This window comes from Mercurialis annua, linkage group LG5 (assembly GCF_937616625.2).
Source record: "Mercurialis annua linkage group LG5, ddMerAnnu1.2, whole genome shotgun sequence".
NCBI lineage: Eukaryota > Viridiplantae > Streptophyta > Magnoliopsida > Malpighiales > Euphorbiaceae > Mercurialis > Mercurialis annua.
In genome coordinates this window covers 1,698,974-1,716,757 of record NC_065574.1, presented here as the reverse complement: position 1 = coordinate 1,716,757, position 17,784 = coordinate 1,698,974, and the positions used below count along the sequence as shown (strand labels likewise).

General features: G+C 34.7%; 4 protein-coding genes across 13 annotated transcripts; 3 read left to right on the top strand and 1 right to left on the bottom strand.

Annotated features, from left to right (window-relative positions):
- The first annotated feature begins 481 nt into the window (after positions 1-481).
- On the top strand, positions 482-9,035 carry LOC126680233 (kinesin-like protein KIN-7E). 8 transcript variants are annotated; one of them, XM_050375314.2, is made up of 16 exons: positions 482-638; positions 1,046-1,278; positions 2,110-2,125; positions 2,236-2,476; positions 3,189-3,278; positions 3,363-3,463; positions 3,562-3,675; positions 4,154-4,235; positions 4,309-4,376; positions 4,870-4,935; positions 5,040-5,164; positions 5,865-6,201; positions 6,450-6,554; positions 6,644-7,519; positions 7,640-7,953; positions 8,507-9,035. In XM_050375314.2, exons 4-16 carry the CDS (start codon positions 2,257-2,259, stop codon positions 8,814-8,816), a joined length of 2,808 nt encoding a protein of 935 aa, XP_050231271.1. In that variant the 5' UTR covers positions 482-638; positions 1,046-1,278; positions 2,110-2,125; positions 2,236-2,256; the 3' UTR covers positions 8,817-9,035. The 8 variants fall into 8 exon arrangements, with proteins under 8 accessions (XP_050231271.1, XP_050231270.1, XP_050231267.1 ...); XM_050375313.2 differs by having other exon boundaries at positions 2,231-2,476; XM_050375310.2 differs by having other exon boundaries at positions 2,015-2,125.
- Positions 9,036-9,889: 854 nt separating this feature from the next.
- LOC126680235 (NADH dehydrogenase [ubiquinone] 1 beta subcomplex subunit 9) lies at positions 9,890-12,533 on the top strand. Of its 2 annotated transcripts, none has more exons than XM_050375316.2 (6): positions 9,890-10,086; positions 10,201-10,242; positions 10,378-10,459; positions 10,969-11,024; positions 11,817-11,890; positions 12,191-12,533. In XM_050375316.2, exons 1-5 carry the CDS (start codon positions 9,958-9,960, stop codon positions 11,856-11,858), a joined length of 351 nt encoding a protein of 116 aa, XP_050231273.1. In that variant the 5' UTR covers positions 9,890-9,957; the 3' UTR covers positions 11,859-11,890; positions 12,191-12,533. The 2 variants fall into 2 exon arrangements, with proteins under 2 accessions (XP_050231273.1, XP_050231272.1); XM_050375315.2 differs by having other exon boundaries at positions 9,891-10,086; positions 12,306-12,533.
- A 1,016-nt stretch (positions 12,534-13,549) lies between these two features.
- Positions 13,550-15,474, top strand: LOC126680455 (uncharacterized). 2 transcript variants are annotated; one of them, XM_050375575.2, is made up of 2 exons: positions 13,550-14,297; positions 15,066-15,474. In XM_050375575.2, exons 1-2 carry the CDS (start codon positions 13,901-13,903, stop codon positions 15,338-15,340), a joined length of 672 nt encoding a protein of 223 aa, XP_050231532.1. In that variant the 5' UTR covers positions 13,550-13,900; the 3' UTR covers positions 15,341-15,474. The 2 variants fall into 2 exon arrangements, with proteins under 2 accessions (XP_050231532.1, XP_050231531.1); XM_050375574.2 differs by having other exon boundaries at positions 13,560-14,297; positions 15,012-15,474.
- A 1,051-nt stretch (positions 15,475-16,525) lies between these two features.
- Positions 16,526-17,098, bottom strand: LOC126682269 (30S ribosomal protein S31, mitochondrial). Its single transcript, XM_050377877.2, has one exon. The coding sequence runs from the start codon at positions 16,991-16,993 to the stop codon at positions 16,706-16,708; it is 288 nt and encodes a 95-aa protein (XP_050233834.1). The 5' UTR covers positions 16,994-17,098; the 3' UTR covers positions 16,526-16,705.
- Positions 17,099-17,784: the final 686 nt, after the last annotated feature.

The window sequence follows — 17,784 nt, the reverse complement described above, 5'->3', positions numbered from 1 at the left end:
ATACTTTTTAAATGCCACGTCTGCAATGGTTGGCGTTATTGGTCAAAAATTGACTTTAAAAAGTTTACTGAATTTAAAATTAAAACTTGCGAGTTCACTGATTAAAATTAAAATTCAGAGAATTTTCTGACTGAAGGTCAAAAATCAGTGACCTTGAATGATTATTAGCCAAGCAACGTATTAAAGTGGAGTTCCGCAAGAGATCAGGAAAAGATCCAAACCCGAATTTCCCAACCGAACTTCAAACTCCAATCACAGCCGTCCATCACAAAATCGAATGATCTCCTGTCTACCCGTACATAAAAAACCAAAAGTCACAGCACCCACGTGGCACAAGTCTAACAATTAAATTAATCCAACCTATCACCGAACTGCACGTGACTTCACTGCCACTTTTCGAATTAAAAAAAGAAAAAAGCAAAGGACAAAATAGTAATCCTACAACCAAAGAAAATAAAAAAATTTCGATCGACGTTGACGCTGCATCACATATAACCACCACACGGCACCACCACCGCTCCTCTCCGCTCCTTCAACACAGAGCGAAGCAAAAAAAAAGGTAGAACCAAACACTGCCTTAGTATTTTTTCCTCTGTGTCTATGAGAGTTGAGAGAGACTGAGAAGAAGAGAGATCGCGGTGAGTGAGTTATCGCCGATTCCCGCCGAGTTTCACTGTTTTATCCGTTTTTTAAAGTTTCGAAACGGTTATGCCTTAGTCTTTAGCGGCATTATCGATTAACTTTGCTTTTATGAGCTTTATCCGTCGCGTAAAGTAGTAGTTTAATTTTTATTGCTCTGTTGTTAATTTTTTTTTATCTTCGAAGCTACGTCGTTTCCAAATCTGTATGCATTTTAAAGGAAAATTATGTTGGAGAAGAAATGTAATTAATGAACTCATAGTTGCAATTTTTTTATAGCTGTTTTTTTCCTTCTTAAAATAGCAACGGCTAAATGCGTGAGATTCGGGATTTTGACATTAGTATTATTTATTAGTAATTGTTTTGTTTTATTTATTTGTTTTAGTATTTTTTTAATCTTTTGCAGAGCTCGAGATTTGAGGTTATAGCAGTAAGAAAACAAGCACATTCAGTCTCAGATCAGAGCAGGAAGAACAGAGAAAACGACGCCGTTTTTGGTACCTTGAGGTGGGAAGGAGAAGAAAAAATGACGCTGTTACCTACTACTGATTGCTAGCTACCCTTATCTCCAAGTGCATTGCTTAAGGGGTGAACTGTGTTCACCAACTGTTACTCGAAACGTCAACGTTTTACTTGGAGGTATATAACGTGTATATATGTTTATTTTTCTCTCTCTTGCTCTGTTTTTAATTCAATGGGATCATATGTAGTATCCAAGACATGGAATTATATCACATTTTTATATTAAAAAGTTTTTATGATTATCGGGTAATCGAGTGTTTGTGGGAGGAATTGAACCCACGACATAGCAGACTTATACTATTTAAGCTATTACTTATTCGTTTTTGATTAAAAAGTTAATTTTATGTAGAGAGATGAATCTACTTACTTGGATTTGAAGCATGGTTGGTCATGGTCGCCTCTCTTCAAAGTTTTCCTGTATGACATTGCAATTTGATCATTGTTGAAGTAAGATAAAGAAAAATATATCTAGACATTTTAAAACGTTTTTGTTTTGTTTTTTTCTATTCAACTCCTTTATTTTATAACTTGCCGTGATTATTGATTAACCATCTTTTATTAGTTAACACGTTTTGGTTGGTTTGAATAATTATTGATTACCTTACCCACGATTTGAAGTATTTGAAGCTTTATCTGTCATTACTTATTAGCCAACTTTCTTATTTCTTTTTTTATTTTCTATTAGTAGTTGATTCTTTTTTTTTTTTGGTTTAAATTAAGAATTCATTAGGTTGTTGGTTAAAAATAATGATTGGATTCTTGTTGTTGATATGACCCTTATTTAGGAAAATCATTAGTTATTTATCTTTTTGAGTTAGTTGGATAAATGCCCATGATTAACTTCTTGTTGCAGATAAGGCCAGAGTATAACGATGGACCTACTGCTGTCTTTTTTTAGCCAAATGTAACTGCTTTGGTTCTAACAGCCAAAACTGTCTTATATTTTAGGAAAGCAAGGCCAACTGTAAGTTTTGGACTCCCCCCAAGACTTTGAATTTCCTCACTTTCTCGCAATCTGAAAATTATGGGCTTGTTTTTGATTTAATTCTTTGTTTTGGTGGGGTTGAAGAGAAGTCCAAAGGTTCAGTTTGAGAAATGGGGTCGATTGGAGGGGCAGAGCTTCCAAAGATGGAGAAGATGCAATTGCCAAGTGCCCGTGAAGAAAAGATTCTTGTTTTGGTGAGGTTGAGGCCCTTGAGTGACAAGGAGATTTTGGCTGATGAAGTTGCTGATTGGGAATGCATCAATGACACCACCATCTTATACCGGAATACCCTTCGTGAAGGTTCCACATTTCCATCTGCCTATACTTTTGGTAAGGACATGTTCTTTGATTATTGTTCATGATTTTTTTTGAAGCGCCCGACGATAAAAAATACTATTCTCTGTGAAAATCGAGTCCTGATGTGTTTAGCTGTAGTCCAATCTATTATCTGGCATAGATGCTAAGCAACTTTGTGATTTTTGGTTCAAATGAATTTTAGCTTTGCCGAATTTCAATTCGACTACCATATGCATTTTTTATATTTCTTTCTGCATTCTGGCTGCAGTATGCCTAGATGGGTAAACAAGTACAGGGTGCTTTAGGATTGAAACATAACCCTGTACATAGTTTATGACGACAATCAAAGTGGAAAATTCTTATATTTTGCTACTTAAAAATGTCATTATATGTTACCTTATGGATTTGTTTCTCGTTTGACCCAGAGTAACCCCAAATTCTTGGCCAACTGTTTGCTTCCTGTCACTGTAGGACTGATAGATGTAGTACACTATGAGACCTCACATGTCTATGAACCAACAGGGCCACTTACATTTACCTTATGCCAGTAAATTCATTTATTTTACAAATTTGGTCCCTATAAGTATGTATAGTAAACTAGTCTGGTCTACTGGCTTAAAATTCTAGCTTTTCATAAATCTTCGGTGCATTGAACTTTAAGATACAACAATCTTTTTGAACTCATAACCAGCTCTTTAATGATTTTCTCTATGGTTAACTTATTTCATCTGCTTTCTGGGGATAGACAGAGTATTTCGCGGTGACAGCGCTACGAGACAACTATATGATGAAGGAGCAAAGGAAGTTGCTCTTTCAGTTGTCAATGGTATCAACTGTAAGTACAACACAAATTTCTTGGTGTCTCTTTGTCACTTTGCCAAGAAATGAAAAGGTTTTTCACCTCTGTTTATTTTTACAGCAAGTATCTTTGCGTATGGGCAAACAAGCAGTGGAAAGACATACACCATGATGGGAATAACAGAGTATACAGTAGCAGATATATTTGAATATATACATACGGTAATCAAGATTTCTAGTACGTGTTTTTGCTATTTTCAGTTTCCATCATTGTTCTCTTGTGCGGTTAATGCAAAATTACCTATATTTCATTTTTGCAGCATGAAGAGAGAGCATTTGTTTTGAAATTCTCTGCAATTGAGATATACAATGAAGCTATTAGAGATCTCCTCAGTGCAGATTCTACTCCTCTTAGATTGCTAGATGATACAGAGGTGAATATTGTTCATATTTTACCTTTTTTTTTTCAAGCTTCCTAGCTATAGGGCTGTAAATGGAACGTTCATCAGCTGCTTCATGCTCAATAAGAGCTTGGCTCGAGCTCACGAGCTAGCTCATATAGGATTGATATATCATAATAAAAATAAAAATTATTTAAGTACTATTAATAAGTTTATTTTCTTAAACTTTTAGCACTGAAATGAATATATGAATCGAGCTCGAGCTTCACTTGTTTGGCATAAATGGACAACATGGAGTTGAGTTCGAACCAAATTCAAGCTTGATAAATGTTATATTAACTGACTTTGAGCTCAGTCATTAAAGGTTGAATCGAGCTCAAGCTATTGCCAATGTGTCAAGCCGAGTTTGGGCATTCCAAAACTCGGTTTGACTCGGTTTGATTAAACCCCTACCTAGCTAACTGCTTGACGAATTGTTGTTTTCTTTTATGATTTTTATAATTTTTTTTAGAAAGGGACCGTTGTGGAGAAAGTTACAGAAGAAACACTTAAGGATTGGAATCATCTACAGGAGCTCCTTTCTGTTTGTGAAGGTAAAACACACTACAGATTTCTGTTGTTGCTGGATGACGCTGTGTAAGTAATTATGTGGTTTCATGTTTGCAGCTCAAAGACGGATTGGAGAGACCTCACTAAATGAAAAAAGCTCCAGATCTCATCAAATTCTTAGATTGGTATCCCTTCTTCTCTATTTTTGTAGTTTTAAGCATTAACTTGGCAGAAGGTACAAAAAAACCCTTGTAGTTTTTATAAAAGTACAAATCAACCCTTTTACTTTTTTGAAGTATAATTAAGCCCTTTTTATTTTCAAAAAGAACAAATAACCCCTTTCATCCAGCATCATTAGAAACACTCGTGAATGGCTGACATGTCTCTCATAATCAAATAGGGAAAAAATTCAAAAATAATTTTAATGTTTAAAATATTTACCGAAAATTTGAGGGGGTAAGTGTCCCAAAAGTAAACTAAAAGGGTTTATTTGTTCGATTTTAAAATAACAAGAGTTTAATTGTTCAATTTTAAAAAGTTGAGGGTTTAATTGTGCCCAAAAAAAGTAAAAGGGCTGATTTGTACTTTTGAGAAAAAGTCGAGGGTTTTTTTGTACCTTCTGCCCATTAACTTATAGCATGTTAAAAGAATAACCTGTCTATTATGTACTTCTTGCAGACGATTGAAAGTTCCGCTCATGAATTCTTAGGCAAAGAAAATTCAACTACTTTAGCAGCAACTGTAGTAAGGACCATTTCTTGCATCATTATCATTGACAAAATTAGTAAAGAGCGTGGTTTTTGAATAATACCTAGGAAGTTGAGCTAAGTTTTTTTTCTATCGTGCAGAATTTTGTTGATTTGGCAGGAAGTGAGCGTGCATCTCAGTCATTATCTACTGGGGCTAGATTGAAGGAAGGTTGCCACATAAACCGCAGTTTACTGACTTTGAGCACTGTTATTCGTAAGCTAAGGTTGATAGCTTCTTCCTTCCTTTTCACATAACCTATTTTTTCAAATGCCGCTGGTGGTGCAACTTCTGATAATTCACAATAGTTGAATATGCTGTTTAAGATATGTCTACTTTGTTTTGCTGCATTCCTGTCATCGGATATCTGAATACCAAGCTGATACTTTCTAAGTAATACCTTTTTAGGTTGTTAATTGCAATTGAGGAACACAGTTAGTTTCTTCCATCATTTTGTTCTAGACTACAAAACTTAGACTGCTCTATTTTTATCTTGAAAATTGTCATGAGATACACAGTGCTTAAGCTAAGTCATAGATAATCGGTGAGCATTTTCCTGCCGACTTGCTTCTGTATCCCTTGGCCAAGTGATTAAAGGTCCGGTGTAATGAAGATTGCTCATTTTAATTTAGGAAGGTCAGACTAGTTTGGGAGTTGTTAAAAGGCCTCTACCACTTTCAATTTCTCTCACACAAACTGCAGAACTGATGGAGTTGGTGCTGCTTATTGCTAAGACAGCCCTCAGAGCTATTTATTTACTACTATTTAGTGTCTGAAATCATAAATGATGCTGAGCTGCTTTATTTATTGCCCCGTCCCTGGTTACATATTTTTTTAGCTGCTCTCGATTTTGTTTCTCTAGTTACTGTATAATTGAGACCTTATCAAACAAAAGGATTACAATATTTGTTCATTAACGGATGCAGCAAGGGGAGACATGGACACATCAATTACAGAGATTCTAAGCTAACACGGTTACTGCAGCCTGCTTTGGGTGGCAATGCTAGAACTGCTATTATCTGTACACTGAGCCCTGCACGGAGCCATGTTGAGCAGACTAGAAATACTCTTATGTTTGCTTGTTGTGCAAAAGAAGTTACAAACAAAGCTCAGGTTAATGTAGTCATGTCCGATAAGGCACTGGTTAAGCAATTGCAGAAAGAGTTGGCGAGGTTGGAAAGTGAGTTGAGAAGTCCTGTGCCTTCTTCCTTAACCTATGATTATGCTGCATTACTTAGAAAGAAGGACCTTCAAATACAAAAGGTAACTGTTTGTTACATCTAAGCATTAGACACTTAACAACTTCTAAATTTGTCTATCCATCTATTCTATATAAGCTTGGAAATGATAAATACAACCATTTCAAATGCAACTGATCGTTTTGATTGGCAACATCCAGTATTTGTTATTTTCTGGATGGAAAGGCCCAATATGTCCATAGGAGATTTGCTAGTGAAAAGCATGCAGATATCATGTACTGGTTTCATTGATAATGACTCTCTGTCATGCAGATGGAGAAGGAGATGCGAGACTTGACAAAGCAACGGGATCTTGCTGAATCTCGAATTGAGGATTTACTGCGAATGATTGGAAAGGAGCAAACTTCAAGAAATGGGGTATATTTTTTGCCTAGTTGTTCTAGATTATGTTCAAAGTTAACTCTGCTGCTCCAACTGTTAATCGTTGCTGTATATTTGTAATTTAGGCCGTGACTAGTCACCGTCCTAATCACCAAGCGAGGGATACGTGGGAAGATCAATGTTCAGGATCAGAATCTTCAGGTATTGCTGATCAACATTATCCATATGGAGGTCTCAGAAAATTCAACATGAACCATTATGATGGAGATAGCGGGAGCAACATGGAGGAACCATACCACCTTCCGGAAAATGAGGAAGATGATTCCGTCTCTGATGCAACCTCATCTTTGATGTCAATTGGAAAGAAGATTTTTAGATCAAATTCAGGTGAGAGTACTGCAGTTGGACCGGCAGAGGATGCTGATGACTACTGCAGGGAAGTTCAATGTATTGAAATAGATGAGACAAGAAGGGAGAATTACTATGAACCCAATTCCAGAAGATTGGCTATTACAATGATGGGGGATGGTACTGCAGCAGGTCAGGAATTATCAACTGTAGCAAATAGACAGAGGGAAGTGAACCGCATCCAAAATGGTTTCACATATGACATGTTGGATCAGAGAATGCATCAAGCTTCTACAGAATCCTCAGCAGCTGACATGTCAAGTTCTCCGAGCATTAAGTTAACAAGGAGCTGGAGTCGTCGAGAGAATCCCGTCAGCACCCCACCAAATGGCATTGAGAAAAACTTTACTGGGAGGCCAGAAAGCGTTCGAAGGATTTTTCCTCCACTAAGTTATGGTGACAATACTGAAATGTTATCAAGAAATGGTTCTCAGTCTTCTCTGGGTAGTGCGTATACTGAAGATTTCGGAACTCAGAGCATCCAAGCTTTGGGCGAAGAGGATATACCTAGCGTTCAAAATTTTGTTGAAGGATTGAAGGAGATGGCGGCCAAACAGGCGTATGAGAAGCAAATAGTTGACACTGACAGTCAGGTGAGACTTCTTATCAACTTCTCCTTTTATTTTCTCCCGGGGGTTGCATCACATTGGGTCAGCTAGTAGCTCTAAAGTTTCTTATATTACATTGCTTGATTATTTTTCTGCAAAATTCAGGAGACGAATCGTACATCTGATAATTTCGTAAAGGATGCAAAAGATGTTGGATTAGATCCAATGTTTGATGCTGTGGCAACTTCTAGCGATTGGTCTTTGATATTCGAGAGTCAGCGGAGGGAGATATTTGAACTTTGGCAGACATGCAATGTTTCCTTGGTTCATAGAACATACTTCTTTTTGCTCATTAAAGGTGACCCAACAGATTCCATATACATGGAAGTGGAGCTTAGAAGACTTTCCTTCCTCAAGGAAACATTTTCTCAAAGCAGTCAATCTGTAGGAGGTGGTCGAACAATTACATATGCATCAAGGTTCTCTATCTCTCATTCTCTCGTTATTGCAATATTTGATGCGACTTGTGTAATTCAAATTTCTTTTACTGAATGCATTCATTTATATAAGGTTTAATTGCTTTAGAAATCAGAAACTATTTTTTAACACGAAGTTTTAATTTTGACAATTTTAAACATGAACTATAATTTTTTTGCAATTTAAAACACCGAGTAAATACCCGTTAAAACTTGCCGATATGGGCGCCAAAATATATGAGCAATTTTTTAACGGAAAATTGTTTTATAAATATTTAAAAGTTGGTGTCTGACATAGTAAAAATTAAAATGTGTTTATTCGACGCTGAATTTCGGCCTAGACCACCGACCAAAAGTGGTTGAAAAGGTGAACGTCAGAGTGAAAGAGGCAATATTCACTTAATGCTTTTGAATGAACTTTAAGGAATTCTTTTTCGGATTCGGACAGAAATTCTATGGGAAATCTTGCTATTTCTCCGTGCAAGTGTTCTTTTTCTTCCGTTATGTGCATTGTTGAGTAGTTAAAAATCTTTAATGCTAATATTTGATGATACAGCATCAAGGCCCTTCATAGGGAAAGGGGAACGCTAAGCAAGCTAATGCAAAAGAGATTATCAGAAGAAGAGAGAAAGAGAATCTACCAGAAATGGGGAATCGGATTGAACTCGAAACGGAGAAGACTACAATTATCTAGCCGCTTGTGGAGCAACACAAAGGATATCAACCACATCACTGAGAGTGCAGCCATAGTTGCAAAGCTGGTGAAGTTTGTAGAACAGGGACAAGGTCTGAAGGAAATGTTCGGACTCAGCTTCACACCGCCGAGCTCAAGACGGAGGTCGTTGGGTTGGACATACAGCAATTAGACTCTAGCGTAATCGTGCTGCATTTGGAAAGTTTTACGAGTAGAACTGTGATTTATTAAATTAGGTAGGTCAGAATATAGAATTCTTTACAGGTCCGGAAACTGAGATTGTTAGATTTGTAAAAAGTTGTCGTAGCTTGTCTAATGTTAAAAGTTCGAGTCGGTTTTGTTCATTACGCTATTTTTAATGAAAAACGATAGATAGGTGGTGAGTTTGTGATGGAAACTCTTGTCTGCCTCTGGTTTGAAATTTGTTTCCTTGTTGAGCGAACAAGAGCTTGATGTTGTAGTTGAAGATTGTATGATGTGATTTTGGAGGAGAGTAAGTTATGATGTTTCCTTGTAAAAATTATGAACTCAGTTTTTGACTTTTCAAGCATGAATTATGCATTTTTAATGTGGCTCACGAACTCATTATAAAATTTGCAACAAAGATTAAAAGTCGGGTAGTTTTTAACAAATAAATTCACATTGATTCCTTTTACCATCTCACATTGTCGGTTTATTTGTTGAAAACCACCAACTTGAACATTTTAATTTTTATATCAAATTGGAGGGGATGAGATGAACTTTTCATTAATTAAATTTGCTTAGCTAACAATTTTATTAAACCACAGATAAACCAAATGGATGAACTAAAATTCAAATAGTAATGTGCGGTGGACAATATTAATTAATAAATCCTCTCACAATAAAAAAAGAAAATGGTTCTGCAATATTCAGAATTTATACTAAGATCATTTTATACACTTGATGGTTTTTTTTTAGAGGAAGAAAATTAAATAAATGTAGTAATTCATTGTAGTTTATTTTTAGAAGTTCATAGCCTATATCCCATGTACATCCTGAGATTGGGGGTTCGACCTCAACTCTCGTATTGGTTAATATCTCGCTAACTCCGCTAACAATTACCTGGCATTGTACAACATTTGTTTGAAGCTGATTTAAAAAATCGAAACGCAGCGTTTTGAAATACGAATACGACATTGAGCTGTCTCCGTTTCGACCAACACTTGAACAGTATTAAATAAACCCTCAAACGACGCCGTTGTGCGTCATCCCTACGAATACAATCGAATCAAAACATTTTCATCGCTGAAAACAGAAGAAAATACCGTCGAGGAACCAAGAAATCGAGAGAGATGAGTTCAATAGCAGCTGCGTACCTAACGAGAAGAGCAGCTCAAAAGGAGCGGGTTCAGATCCTCTACCGCCGAGCTCTTAAAGACACTCTAAACTGGGCCGTTCATCGCCACCTCTTCTACAAAGATGTAACTCTCTTCATTTTATTTCAATTCAATTTCAATTTTAATTGAAATTAAATCTCACTATCATTTTTTAATTTCATTAAAATTAATGAATTACTGTATCTGCTATTTAAATAGGCCTCAAACTTACGCGAGAAATTTGACGCTAACAAAGATGTGGTAAGTAATTTCATTATTCTTCAATTTATTTTTTGAAGTACTTTGCATTAGGTTTAGGTTGTATTATATGTGTTATAAAGGTTATTTTTTTGTTTTTGTTCGGTTTTCGGTGATTTGTTGTATTATTTTATGCAGGAAGATCTGGATACAATTGATAAACTGATAGCCTATGGTGAGGCTGAGCATAATAAGTGGCGCCACCCTGATCCGTATATTGGTAAAAATTAGTATAATGTTTTGGCTTTTGTAGATTAATGAAACTGCATTTGCAAATTTCGTATTTTTATTAGCACATTAGTTCTTCATTAGAAGCTGTCTTTTGTGTGTGTTTATGATCTTGAATATATGCTGAGTAGTTGAAAAATACCTTAAAAACGACATTAGTAACCTGCTTCACTACACTTCTTAGGGACAGTTTTCTAAGGTTTAGTTTACCTGGCTTGTCAAGCTACATCTTGCTGATACGTCGTTCCATCTTTTTATAATTTCTTTTCATTCTCTGTTTATCAATGGAATAGGACAAGTGCAGAAAAATGCCATGCTTGTGAACTCATTTGCAATATAAATGGTTTATGTTAAAGGGACTCAAATAACGAATTGATAGGAGGCTGGAAAAATCTATACATTTTCGATGAATGTATTGCATCATGAGAAATCAAACACTAATTTTCTAGTCTTAGACATGCCAGTGCAATTCTCTTACTTATTATTCTTGTTCATATGCAGTTCCTTGGGCTCCTGGTGGTTCTAAGTTTACTCGAAACCCAACTCCACCTTCTGGGGTAACTAATTGGAATTCTTTGATTTTATTTGATTATTAGTGTTATTTTCTGGCTGCTTGTTCACTTCTCTTTCCCTCTACATCTCTTTTTTCTCTGGATGATGTTGATCTGGTGCAATCAATTTCTTTTTTGTGTATCTTAGAAATTAAACTTTTAGGTCTTAGTTTTGCTTTTGTATTCTTAATTAAATTGAACTTTTAGGTCTTAGTTTTGCTTTTTACCTTAGATGGTATGTTATTATCAAGACATTTTGAATTACCATGGACCTAAAGAGGGTTTATTAGTTAAACTTGTTGCAGGACTCAACTTTGTTTGGGAGATTTACAAGTAGTTCCCTGTCAAAACTGTGTACTATGGGATTCATAAGATGATTAATTTCAAGAAAAATGGATTTTAGATGTAGAACTACATTATGCACATTCTGCAGTCCTCGGTTGTTGGTAAATGTAAATTGTCTTGTTTGATCTCTTCTAAAATGTCCACCCATCTGGAAAACAACATAATTCTTTATTTTATTAAAGCAACAAAAATTGAGGAAATACTCCAAGATGATTGATCAGAAGGAAATGAAAGGCCCTTAACTTTATTTATGGAAGGATCTTATTGTTTGTTTTTGTTAGCTGTGCTATTTCTCTTTATTTTAATATTTTCACATGGACGTCAAATGCAATGTTAGCACCTGGAAGTGGTTGATATTGGGGAGTACCATGGGTTGTTCTGTTGAATTTGTTATGCTTTCTGATTCACATTTTGCTTTCCTTCATTTATTATGTAATTTTGCTGCAACTGCAGATTGAGATAGTGTATGACTATGGTCGAGAAGATACTGCCTAAATTCATACCTTTTTCCATGGAAATAAATAAAGGTTAGCACTACGATCAGAGTTTTTTTTTATGCCATTGGGTGCATATTTATTTTTGTTTAGCCTAGGTATGAACATGTGCATAAGATGAGTTACAAGCCCAAAGATATTTTCATTTCCCCCACTATTTGCTAGTAATGAAAAGATTATGAGATTGAATCTCTTGTTTTTCCCCTTCCCACTCAGAAAGTTCATCCAATTATCTCATATGTACAAATTCTCAAGTTGGTTACCGAGAATATACAACTGTAGTATGCCAGGCAGTGTGACGTTTTGCATGATCTTGTGTTTTTAATTGGGCAGATATGTTCCAAAATGTTGATGTTTCTTGAAAAACAAGATGTTTGAATATTTAGTCGCTCTCCTTGCAACATCTGAGCACAACCGCACTGAAGCTGAATCTTTATTGGTTTTGCAGTTTGAGATTGATCCGACTGCTGTGGAAGATAATGGTTAAGGCCAGCATCTTGTTTGTGTTTATTGAACGAAGCCGATGATGATAGACTTATGGATATTTAGACATGTTTCACAGCGCTGTATTTGTTTTCTTTTTTCTTTCTAAAGAAAGATATTTTATTGCAGAAGCACCAAACCGGGATAAGATGATCCGGAATCCTTTCAATGAAAATTTTATCTTCTTGATTTATTTGCTTTTTGTCAAATTTGCTACTTAATGAGAATGGAGAAGAAGAGGATATGGAAATTCAATCTCCTATATAACTCCTCCACTATAAACTTTTCAATGTTGGAATACTTGTAAAATGCTCTGTTCATGTTTGCTTTCCATAAGTTTGGAAGCAGCGCAGAGCTGAAAGAAGCGCCCGTTCATGGCGAGGCAGGCACAGACATTAAAGCAGATAGCCTATTTTTTCCTATGGTGCTTGAACCTCTGTACTTAATTTTTCCTAACATGAGCTTCACCAATCTAATAATGATCAATTTGGTGACGCTTGATTTGAGATTCTGGGAAATGCAGCTTCATTTCATGTTTAAAATAATTTTACAGGAGAGTAATATGATTTCCTTCCCTATTACTACTCCCTCTGTTCACATATAAATAAATTTAGTTTTTGTATTAGTCTTATTATATAATCAACCTTTGTCATTTTTATTTATTTTTATTGAATAATGATCCAAAATTTCTCATAAAATGCATATAAAATTATGTGCATATTTTTCTGATTAATCATTCTCTAAAAATAAAAATAACCATTCAAAAAGAAAACTAGGTTGACATTCCATTTCATTTAAGAGGTTATTTTATTTTTTATACATATTTTAGAAACTTATATTAAATTATCTTTTTTAATTTATCACTGTCAGTAATGTCTTATAAATCCTCTAAAAAAAATGATGTCTTACAAATTACGTTATGTGTATTAATATTCTATGTAAAAAATAAAATACGGGATAAAAAATATTTTTAAATTAAAATATTATCACAAATAGAAAGTGAACTTAAAATGAAACATGAAAAATATGAACTTTTTAAATAGAACTGAATAAAATATATTTCTCTTTTATCTTTAAAGGTTATTATTTTTTTAATAATTTTAATTTTTTGTAACTGAAACTCTCTTAATAATTTATGGAAGAGAAATAATAATATGGAGTTAAGAGGTGAGTAATTATTTTTTATTATTGGTGTTACACACGCATTAAGGGGGATAAAGAATCTCAAGCATCACGATTCTTCTAATCTGTTGAGTCATACAAAGCACGATTAGAAACACTAGCGAGAAAATAGTGAAGGTTTTACCCATTCAACTCAAGATGATTATCATCACTAATATTACTAAATTTTCTAATCTTTAATCATCCTCATCCCTAATCTCCACATTTCAAAAATAAAAACTAATTTCAAAATAATCCCAATTCTTTTAAGCCAAGACATGGCAGCATGATTGTAGTAATTCACCTCTGAACATACAAAAACACATTCTTAGAGTTTGTCATTACCACAAACATGAACTGCCAAACCAACAACAATACAAACAACACAAACCAATACTTATGATCTATCTGCATTTGTCGACAAAGTTCGTTGGCTTTTCCGGCAAGGAAGACTATATTGTTTATAGAGATTACCAGGCAAATATGGATGATGAAGCATTGGAGATGAAGGCATGGAAGACGAACCACCATCGGAAAGCGGCTTCTTTACACGCGATCACCATACGTATTACAATGTCTCTGTTTACTATGGTGATGTTGTTATGGTCGATACGTAGCGGGTTCAAACTCGCTACGGATTCGAGCAGATATTCTGGGTATTCAGATTGGGTGTTTGCTATTGGGGTTCTTACTATGCTTCTAGGTTTCTTGTTTCTCCTTCTTGGGATTCCTATACTTGCGGACTTATTTCTAAATATGTCAGATCAATTGCAGGAGGAAGATGGTATTCATAAAGGTAGTAACTTAGATTCTAGCAGTTTTCTTTAGGTTCTTTCGAGATGTTTTTGTTGCATTTTCTTCATTGTAAGCTAAACCGGTATCAAATATTTTGTTTGAGAAAGACCAAAAAGTTCATGTTCATAGGCTGACATAGATAATCCAAAGTAAAACAAACCAAGAAAGGGATGTATGTTGAATGTTCTCATACACATCTGAATTAGTCCCGAGTAGGGATGTGCAAAAACCAAACTGACCAAATAATCTAACCGACTGACAAATTCGGTTTGGTTCCTTTTGTTGAAAGTAAAAAAAAAAGTTCAGATTGCTTTTGGTACAAATCGAACTAAGAACTCAAACTGAACTGCGAACAGCATAGTCGGTTTGAAATATTTTAAATTCTTAAACTTTTAGTTCAGTGCAACCGAGCCAAAACATCAACCGAACCCACTAGTTCGGTTTGAAATATTCCAAATTCTTAAACTTCTAGTTCGTGAAATTTAGACCAAATGCATACCCCTAGTTCAGAGTTTTGCAATGCATAGAACTGACACATAAGATACGCAGCAAATAAAGAAATCCTAGAGTGCAGAAAAACAAAGATTTTCTTCCAAATATCGCCATAAGGAACTGATCATGAGATAACACAAAGACTTCCTGTTGATTATACTATTATTATTATTATGTTTCATTCGTGCTTTCATAATTCTTACTGGAATGTATGATTTGGCAGCATGGGAGACCAAAACAGTTTCAAAGGTTATAATTGCTGGAATTTTTGTGACAGTGATCACGGCAATCATTCTCTGGTGGGCCATTTACACAGGATTTAGGCTAGCAACTGAACCTAAAAGATTGGGAAAAAATAATCTCTTGACTACGTCAATAGGAGTGGTCACTATTATTTTTGGTTTGATATATTTCATCATTGGACTAGGAATTATTGCAGAGCTGGGACTTGATCTGTTTGATCAATTGCAGCAAAAAGATAACAAATGGAATTGGCATCCTTCAAGGCTCAAGCTCTTGTTTTTTCGATCACATGAGATGCAGTGTTGCTAACAGGACTCAGCACCCTTTAACACAATTTTGTTTTCTTTTTACTAAATATATATACATACTGTTAGTTCTTACAGACTTAACATATTGTAGTTTAAATTTCTTATATCTAATGACATCTGAGATTTCTTTACAAATCACTTATTGTACCAATAATTTTGACACTGCTATCTGCCTCTTGAAGCGATCTACACTAAACACAATTCATATTCAACTATGTGGCACGGAAACAGAAATGCTAAAACAAAAAATGTCAAATGTCAAATGTCAAATGTCAAATGTCAAATGTCAAAACGAGAAATGGAAAAATGATAGTAATTATAAGCATAGATTATAAATATAGAGTTTTGGAAGAGTTTAATATGGGACTCGAGAGACCTCCGTGCAATATAGCTACCCAGTATAACCCCACACGTCCACAACTAGATAAGCTAACTCCTAAATCGCTCTATTCTAACTCCAATCACAATGTTACAAGAAGGAAATGCATAGAGTCATGAACTACACCATACATTTCCACTAGAAACACTAGCGGGCAACAATCAAGCTTTTGGAAGAAAATCCATAATAGAGTAAACTCTCAAAACAAGATTTCGCATTAGACAACCCATAGTAGAGCAATCACCCAAAACAAGATTTACCTCTTTCTAAGGCTACAGAATACAGAGAAACTTTCATGCTGAAACATATGAAGATATTTGCAGCTTTTGATACTAAACTAGCTTTTTCATGAAAAACCTAGCTATGCTCTTCTCTGTATCATTGTAGTCTACTCTATATCCTGCAATGCTAAAAGATCTTCTCTGTTTCCTTTTGTAATTTCTCCCTTTCTCAACTTCCATCATATTGTACCTCAGACATCAGTCATCACTATTACAGGATGTGTGCAATGATTTCAACATATTAATTAAGCTGCCATCGACAATGATCATAATTCAAAGGTGAAAGAAAAAAACGTGAACTTTAATCCGCAATCGATACCCTTACTATATACGTTCAGCAGCTCCAAGCTAAACCAATAGACAACCATTTCTGTTTTCGGGTACTTTACCATAATACTTAGGAGTATCTCTTCAGTTCCCATCTTTTTTTGCACCCTAAATTAAACTTCATTTTTCCTAATTCCACTGGACCTTAATCTAACAATTAATAACACACACCACTTAGCTAATAAGATGCAAAATCATATGAAAAATCATTAAAATTAGTGACAACTTTAGTAATTTCAACAAAACAAAGAGTACAAAATTCCATTCAATAGAGTTAAAGAAAACAAATATGCAAATTTTATTTATAATAAAAGTGCACAAAAAAAACCCTAAAATAAGCCAACAATTTCAACAACAAAATATTCAATTAGAAAATTGATTAGATAAGCTTGAAAGGGAGAGGCCAAGGAGTAGACCTGGGAACTTCGACTCTATCTTTAATCCGTTCAATCATTTTCTCCTTCTTTGGCCTTGAGTTTCCGTACGATCCCTTGAATCTTTTCCCTTTCTTTGTCCGCTTGTCTCCTCTACCGCACACTATCGGCGCCGCCGCCGCTGCCGCCGGAACATCGACTGCGCCTCCGATTCTTGGGGCCGTTGATGAGAGGAGGTGAGTTGCTAGCAGTCGCTTTGCTGATGCGCCGCACCACTGCATCATCGTCGTCATTAGTTTCGATTCAAAAGATAGCTGATGGAGTCAAGAGAGTGTATTAGGAAGAGAAGATAGTGCTTATTTGAATTAAAGTATCTAATTATGGTCCTCAATGTTTACTCAAATTTACTAATAGGTACTCTTTCTTAAAACAGTTGATTAAATCACCTCTAATTTTAATTTTGCTACTTATTATAGCATCCAACAAATTAAATCGTCTTTTTTTTTAAGAAACAAACAAATAAAATTGTTTTAGATGTTAGTGTAAAATGTTAAAAATTTTGAATATGAAAAACTATAGCTCAACACGAAATGCATTTGAGAATTTTAGGCCTTACCTTAAAGTTGATTACACATCGAAAATAATCAAAAGATTGTCCAAAAAATTAAATATTTACTTTAAAAAATTCAAAAATGCTTTCTAACCTAAAGCTTGAAAACTTTTAAGTATAAAATAAAAAGAGACAAAAGTCGATTGTGATATATCAAATAAATAACTTTTAAATTTGTTTAGTTAAATAAATTCCAAAATTTGTATATCGTAATTAAATAAGTCATTCATTTTAATACATACCGATTTGGGGTTACTTATCTAAATTAAGAGAGTTTAAAATTTATTTATTTTTTTTTGTCAAAGGAAATCTAATTGAAAGTGACTTATACGATTATGAAACACAACTTTTGATATCTAATTAATAAAAAAAGAAGTTAAAAACAACTTATTTAATTTTAAAGACATAAGTTCGAAAGTCGGGTTAACCTTTGCTCAAAATAAATATAAAAAATATTAAATTTTATAAATTTAG